General features: G+C 37.9%; 1 protein-coding gene across 1 annotated transcript in view; it reads right to left on the reverse strand.

Annotated features, from left to right (window-relative positions):
• Nucleotides 1–4,996: 4,996 nt before the first annotated feature.
• Nucleotides 4,997–8,858, reverse strand: part of LOC106880031 (protein lin-9 homolog) — a 20,396-nt gene continuing 16,534 nt past the window's right edge. Inside the window, exons 12-13 of the mRNA XM_052976807.1 lie at nt 7,816–7,964; nt 4,997–6,535 (exon numbers count right to left, since the gene is read on the reverse strand). Of these exons, the coding sequence (XP_052832767.1) occupies nt 6,397–6,535; nt 7,816–7,964 (288 nt within the window). The 3' untranslated portion in view covers nt 4,997–6,396. The remainder of the gene's footprint in view (nt 6,536–7,815; nt 7,965–8,858) is intronic.

Consider the following 8,858-nt stretch of genomic DNA (forward strand, 5'->3'; position numbering starts at 1 on the left):
AAAGAATATATATATATTCATATATATATTTGTATTATTATTATTATTAATTATATATACATAAATATATATACATACATATATATATATATATACATATATATATATATACATATATATACATATATATATATATATATATATACATATATATACATATATATACACATATATATACACATATATATATATATATATATATACATATATATATATATATCCCTCTCTCTCTCTTTGGGAGAGAGGCACAAGCACATACACAGACATATACACACACGGCAGTAACTTCCGCCTACCAAATTATACATACAACAGATCGAAATTGGTTCATTCGCTACAGTTGTTTCAAATATCTTTTTTTTTATTGATGAAGCAAGTTATTACATCATGCGAAAAATAAAATGTTTTCTTCAGGTGAATACACATGAATTCAACATCTTTAAAATAACATATATCTGATTCACTTGAATCTTGAACTTTTATATATATATATATATGTATACATATGTATGTATATACATATATGTATACACATATATGTATACATATGTATGTATATATATATATATACATACACACACACATATATATATATACATACACACACACATATATATATATATATATATATATATATAAACTGTGACTGACGTGTTTGGTTTCTGTAAGAAACCTACGAAACTGAAATGGGGCCGAATCAAATTGTTTTTAATAATAATGTACGTGTGCGTGTGTGTGTGTGTGTGTTCATAAATGTATGTGTATAAATGTATGTACATTCTGTCGAACAATCAGCTGACAAAAGCAAAAAAAAACAAAAAAAACTGTGGATACAGAAATTCATGCTGAAGTCTGTTTCAAACCCTCGTCTCATTCTCATTAAATCCATACAACATTTCCGCACGAGTGAGTGTATGTGCACGCATGAAAACATGATGTATATATGAAACAATAATCATCATCATCATCATCATCATCATCCTCATTGTTATCCTGAAACTCTCTTCTCTATATCTAATATCTCATTTAATTTGTATATAGACCAAATTAAAATCACCTTCATTAACCATCAATTGTGAACGATTGTTTTTTTATTTTTCTATCAAACTGTCATGAGTTGTTCTTGTTGTTGTTTAGCCCTTGGTCAGCTCTAACCAACCGGACCTACGCATTCCACTTCAAGCCATTGTTAGCCCTGCCTTTTGTTGTGGCCAAGCCATTGATTCCTTGAGTCAGTTCGTTCAGAGTTCCTTCTGCTCTCTTGCACATACACACTAGTAGATAGACAGACAGACAGACAGATAGATAGATGGACGGATAGATATAGGCACAGGAGTAGCTGTGCGGAAAGTAGGTTGCTTACCAGCCATGTTTCCGGGTTCAGTCCTACTGCGTGGCACTTTGGACCAGTGTCTTCTATTATAGTCTCAGGCTGACCAAAGCCTTGTGAGTAGATTTGGTAGATGGAAAATGGAAGAAACCCGAGATATATATATATATATATATATATATATATATATATATGTGTATGTGTGTGTGTCTGCATTTGTTCCCATACCATCGCTTGACAACCGATGCTTGTGTGTTTACGTCCTCATAACTCGGCGGTTCAGCAAAAGAGTCCGATATGTCTTGGGGTCGATTTGCTCGACTAAAGGCGGTGCTCCAGCATGGCCGCAGTCTGTTTCAGTCATATAACTGCGGCTATGTGGTTGTCGTCTGGTTTGAAAAGCCACATCAGACGCCATGATGAATCTAATGGTGTAAGTACAAAAGGTGGTCAGATTCCACATAAAGAGTAGATAACCACTACTAGATATATATGAATGTAATTAATATTTTGGACTAATTGGTACAGGTCAATTAGTGCGTTTAACTGTTGATTAGTGCACTGGCACAGTTGGGGCGACCTGCTGTCACCCGCAGTCGTGGTATATTTCTGTTGGATCTTCAGAAACTCTGCAGAGTTAGTTGGAATAATTATATTAAGCAACGAAAAGATAAGATTTAGTATCAAAATTTATTCTGTACAACGTTTGTTTGCATTGTATTCATTCCTTAACTCAGTGGTTCTCAAACTTACCAAAAGCTTTTACGTGGAAGACCTGACATATAACCAAAGGTTTCGATTTAATAGAAAGTATTTTTTTGCTGAAAATGCAGAGGAAACGAGTTCATTGTATTGCGCAATGAGGTCAATTGCTTTGTGCAATAATGACATGTTTTATAAAGCTTAAAAGATCAGTTAAGTTTTCTTTGTTTGTCTTTACCATTTTACATACGAGGGAGTGCAGCAAAGTTTCTAGCTTTAAGGGTATTGTGAAAGGCCTGTTTGGAGGCCCAACCTTGCAAGTTCTTTTGCAGAGATTAGAAAAACTGAAGGACCACTGCAATAAGTGTGTGATTCTCAAAGTGGAATGTGTTGACTAAAATCATAATTAATTGATCCTCCTGTATTTTCTATTACCCAAAGCCAAGGACTTTTCAGCACCTCTTTGTATATTTGTGTGTGTAAATTACATAAATATATAAAAAACCTTTAATCAATGCTGGTAGAGACAAAATCTGTAAGGTAATGTCAACAAAGGAAAAGAAAGAGAAAAGATATTGAATTATCTTATATGAATTGTTTGATGATCCTATATTTTGGGTAGGATCTCCCTTTTCAAATATAAGAAATTAAGTGGAATTCAGAGACACAAGATCACCTCCTCCATTCGACGATTTTCCCTCACAGCTGCGATGTTTCACTCAGTTCTACTGGTTTCGAATCTCCGAGAACGTTCATCAATATCAACACTTTTCGGCCATCTTGGAAACGTCTGAACCACTCGTACACTTGTGTGCGGCTCATACACTCCTCCCCACACACTTTCTGCAACTTTACGTAGGCCTCTCAGCAGGTGTCGCCATGACAACTGTTTCTGTCATGGTCAATGCGACGATCACACACTACACATCTTCCTTCCAAGCACTGCTGTAAACAGCGGCAGAGAGCTAGAATGTTAAAACTTAGTGTGCATGCACAGCAGAGTTCAAGGTCAATTTTTGCCAAGTGGCTCACTCTGTGTGCTTCAGCTTCATTACTATAACAGTCCGGATACTTATTGATCAGACCCTGTACATTGCTTACATAATGCATGCATACATACTTACACATATACATGAAATAAATACGTTACACATGTGGTAAGAAGCCTGCTTACTTCCCAACCACATGGCTCCAGGTTCAGTACCACTGCATGGCACCTTGGGCAAGTGTGTTCTACTTACTATAGCCTCAGGCAGACCAAAGCCTTGCGAGTGGATTTGGTAGATGGAAACTGAGAGAAGCCTGTCGTATATATGAGTGTGTCACCCTATACCACTTGACATCCAGTTGCTGGTGTTTACATCCCCATCACTTAGCAGTTCGGCAAATGAGGCCGATAAAATAGGTACTAGACTTTAATGAAACAAAGAAAATCCTGGGGTACATTTGTTCAACTAAAACCCTTGAAGGTGGTGCTCCAGCATGGCTGCAAATCAACTAACAGAAACAAGACTATATGTGTATCTCTCTCTATTTATATATATATATACATATATATATATATATATATACACACACACACACACATACATACAAGGGTGAAGATTCACTGTAGACCAAGAGGTCATCTAATGGTGCGACATAATCCAAGAAGGTAATCCAAGAATTAAAGTAATACCTAAGTATCCGCTCGATACACAGATACCCATACATAGGGACAGGTTTCAATGCAGAGTCCCATAGTCATTATTCCAGTGTATTTTCTGGGTTCAAATTCCGCCAAGGTTGATAAATGAAGTACCAGTGAAATACTGGAGGTTGATGTAATCGACTACTCCACACCCCAAAATTTTGAGGCCTTGTGCCTCGAGTAAACAGGGTTATTCCAGTGTCTTTTATGCTGTTTTGTTCCTCATTCTCCATTAGCAGACACTGCCCTTCACTTCAGACAAGACAATCCAAACATCTAGTAACTTATATTAAACGAACATTATTGGAATATTTGAGAAGACGCAGGAGTGGCTGTGTGGTAAGTAGCTTGCTTACCAACCACATGGTTCTGGGATCAGTCCCACTGCATGGCATCTTGGGCAAGTGTCTTCTACTATAGCCTCGGGCTGACCAAAGTCTTGTGAGTGGATTTGGTAGACGGAAACTGAAAGAAGCCTGTTGTATATATGTATATATATGTATGTTTGTGTTTGTACCCCTAGCATTGCTTGACAGCTGATGCTGGTGTGTTTACGTCCCCGTCACTTAGCGATTCAGCAAAAGAGACCGATAGAATAAGTACTAGGCTTACAAAGAATAAGTCCCGGGGTCGATTTGCTTGACTAAAGGCAGTGCTCCAGCATGGCCGCAGTCAAATGACTGAAACGAGCAAAAGAGTAAAGAGTAAGACAATCCTAATCTAATTCCATTTTACAATTTTGGTTGGTGTTTAGTAAATTACTTAATAGTTTATGCTAGATATTAGTATGGCGTTTATGTTGGTTAAAAAAAATAGCAGACTTTAGCAGAGTCGTCGTAGCTCAAAGGTATTGGCTTATCAAACAGGTAAGTGTTTCACTCAAACTTCTGTTGCTGCTCTTTGAGATTCACGTCCTCGTATTCTTCCTAACACGTCTTCATGACCATCTTCTCTGTCTTTTTACAAATGCGGTGACCGTGTGTGTCATCTGCAACAAAACACTTGCAAAAGTTGCTGAGCAACAAGTGATGACTTGCTGTTGTCTTCTTGTCAACAGATCACCTAAAGATCCTTTGCCTGAAAACGCAGGTAAGAGTTAGCAACAGGAAGAGCATCTGGCTGGGGGGGGGGGATCGTCTTAACAATATAATCACCTAACCCATGCAAGCATGGAAAAATAGATGTGAAACTGGGAAGAAGGAACATATAGCATGTATTATGCAATTACAAATGTGGATGAGTCAGAAAGAAATATAAATAAAGAGAGAAAAGAATTCATATTGCATTATATTTTATATATACATAATATATATATATACATGTATATACATATCTTCATAGTTATACACCCTCACACAAATAGATATTATATAGGCTCAGTCACAAATATATTCAAGACTTGAATACACACCCATACACATAAATTCATAGCAAAGATTGTTTGCCAACATAACATGGCAGTCCTGGTTTAGGACTAATGTTGCTGTAATTTAGCCCCAGGAGACATCGTCTCCAGCTGGTTATTCGACACGGTCTGTGTCCTTATATTTTCGAATAAGGGAATCTAGCACCCCCACTCAGCTCAAACAATATGTCTGTATCGCGATTTCCAGCTGATGAAGGGAAATTAAGCCGGAAATCGCGATACACAGATATTGTTTTGAGCTGAGTGGGGGCGCTAGATTCCCTTGTTCGAAAATATAAGGACACAGATCATGTCGTATAGCCAGCTGGAGACGAGGTCTCCTGGGGCTAAATTACAGCAACATTCGTCCTAAACCAGTACTGCCATGTTATGTTGGCAAACAATCTTTACTACAAAGTACTGTTGCTGAATATCTCACGTTGTGAGATTTAAAAATAGTAATTTTCTAACATACATTCATGTATGTATGGGTGTGTATGTATATATATATATATATATATATATATATATATATATATATATATACATACACATACATATGCAAACATACACATACACACACACATATACATATATGTACATACATAGACACACACACGTGAATACATAGGTATATATACACACACACCAATATATATGCTCTTACATATACATAAATAGGCACACTCATAAACACACATACACACGTAAGCATGCTCTCTTGCACATACATGCGGACACACAAACACACATCAGTACATGTTCTTTTGCATACATAGATACACAGATATATATATATATATATATATATATATATATATAAACACGCGTATATGCATTACATATACATTCATTCATGAATAATTACCTATCATATACATATATACAGTTAGTCGCCAACAACAGTTAGCATACGTGTGTGTGTGTACGTGTGTATGTGTGTGTGTTCACACACCAAAATAAATTTTGCAATAAGTTGAATAAATAATCTGGGGTCAGGGTTCACCTGCAAGATCAAATGAAAATATCTACAGAAACTGTACACAGGGAGTTCAAGCCACAGGTCGTCCCAATCCTCACCACAGCCCAGCGACTGGCGAGAATGAGAGGAAAAGAGGAGGAGTAGGAGGCGAGAGCGTTAAGATTGATATTAGAACTGCTGGGATCACACAAACACACGCACGCAAGTACACATGCACACATACACACACACACATACACAAGCATACCCACAAACAACAACAGAGTGATGGGGAGGGGGACTGGAAGTCAAAGGTTACAGGGGTTGAAGTCAGGGGTCGTTGGAGTAGTGAAACTGGCAGTGGTGGAGAAGGCGTGAAGGTTTCCCATTTGGCTCAGCCCACTCTGGATATGGTTGATGTGAATTTCCACATTGTTCTGGAAAGAGCTAAAAGAGATAAAAATAATAATAATAATAATAATAATAATAATATGCCAATACACACAGATAGAGAAATTAAGGCAAATAGACCAGATATAGTTGTCAGAGATCACCAAGGAAAAAAAATGCTTTCTAATTGATGTATTAATACCAGCAGATGACGTTTCCCTAAAAGAAATTGAAAAACTTTCAAAATACAAAGACCTGGAAATAGAGGTAACTCGAATGTGGAATCTAAAAACAGAAACAATTCCTATCATAGTAGGTGCCTTAGGTATAATAAAAAAAATATTCAGACAAATACATAACAAAAACACCAGGACTTACAAATATATATAACATACAGAAAATTGCACTACTGGGTACTGCACACATCCTACACAAAACACTTTCAATACAGTAAACATAAGAGCATCACAGCAAACCACAGCACATACCCAAGGCGCACAGAGCTGCGCTCAGTAGTGAAGTGAAAGCACGTTATAAAAATAAAACTACTGAACAATAATAATAATAATGATTTCAAATTTTGTCACAATTTTGGGGGAGGGGATTAAGTTGATTACATCAACCCCAGTACATGACTGGTACCTGATTTATCAACCCTGAAAGGATGAAAGGCAAAGTCGACTTTGGCAGAATTTGAACGTGGTTAAGAGTTGTTTTGACTCTCATTTCTAGCAATGCTGGTGGTGACTAACACCCTCCATCACTCTAAAGAAAATTGTACTTGTTACACACACACACTTTGCTTGCGAAGACCTGTTTGAGGCAAGTGAAATCAAAATCGTTGACGTGGCTGATGACAGTGCCGCCTGATTGATACTTGTGCCAGTGGAACGTTAAAAGCATCATCCAAGCGTGATCGTTGCTAGGGCCACTGATTGGCTCCCATGCCGGTGGCACGTAAAAAGCACCATCCGAGCGTGATCGTTGCCAGCATCACCCTTACTGGCAGATGTGCCAGTGGCACGTGAAAAACAACATTCGAGCGTGGTTGTTGCCAGTGCCACCAGACTGGCTCCCGTGGGGGGAGGGGGGTAAACACAGGTACAAAGACACACACACACGTGACAGGCTTCTTTCAGTTTCCATCAACCAAATCTACTCACAAGGCTTTGGTTGGCCTGAGGCTATAACAGAAGACACCTGTCCAAGGTGCTACGCAGTGGGCTTGAACCCAGAACCATGTGATTGGGAAGCAAACTTCTTACCACACAGCCACACCTATATATATATAGACACAAAGCTTAAAAGTGCTGCACCAAACTGTAAAAAGTACCTACTTTATGTTATTGCCATCCAAACTTTTCTTAATATCATCCAAGCTGTCTTGAAGGGAACAGAATTCAAAAGAATTGAAATCATTTTCAGCAAATGTCTGGGAAGAGAAAAAGAAGAAAAAAAAAAATGGTAAAGGAATTTGGATGGAAACAAATTAACATGAAATTTTGATGACAAGTTTTAACCCTTTTGTTACCTTATTGCTGTTGAAATGCACAGGTTTAGTTTTATTTAATTTTGGAAATAACTTCATCATTTATCTTTTATCTCTTAGCTTGTTTCAGTCATTGCACTGTGGCCATGCTGGTGCACTGCCTTGAAGAGACTTTAGTCAAATGAACTGACCCTGGTACTTATATTTTTAAAGCTCAGTAATTATTCTATTGGCTTCTTTAGCCAGTTCTAAGCTACAGGGATGTAAACACACAAACACTGGTTGTCAAGCAATGGTGGTGGGGACAAAGATGAACACACACACACATATATATATATATATACAAGCTTCTTTCAGATTCCATCGACCAAATCCACTCACAAGGCTTTGGTCAGCCCTGAGGCTATTGTAGAAAGACACTCGCCCAAGGTGCCACGCAGTGGGGCTGAACCCAAAACCATGTCGTTGGGCAGCAAGCTTCTTACCACACCAAACTAACTTTGTCATTATCCATCTGGTGGTGAGCTGGCAGAATCGTTGGCATGCTCGACAAAATGCTTAGTGGTATTTCACCCATCGCTGCATTCTGAGTTCAAATTCCACCAAGGTTGACTTTGCCTTTCATCCTTTCAGGGTCAATAAATTAAGTACCAGTTACACACTGGGGTTGATCTAATCAACTAGTACCCTCCCCCAGATTTGCGCCTATGGTAGAAAGGATTATTTCATCCTTTCAAGGTCAATAAATTAAGTACCAGTTACGCACTGGGGTTGATCTAATCGACTAGTACCCTCCCCCAGATTTCAAGCCTTGCGCCTATGGTAGAAAGGATTATCTCTCTGGTGTTTGGAACATAAATTAACAAGAAATTTTAAAGGAAAGGTTTTAAT

This window comes from Octopus bimaculoides, chromosome 25 (assembly GCF_001194135.2).
Source record: "Octopus bimaculoides isolate UCB-OBI-ISO-001 chromosome 25, ASM119413v2, whole genome shotgun sequence".
NCBI classification, from domain to species: domain Eukaryota; kingdom Metazoa; phylum Mollusca; class Cephalopoda; order Octopoda; family Octopodidae; genus Octopus; species Octopus bimaculoides.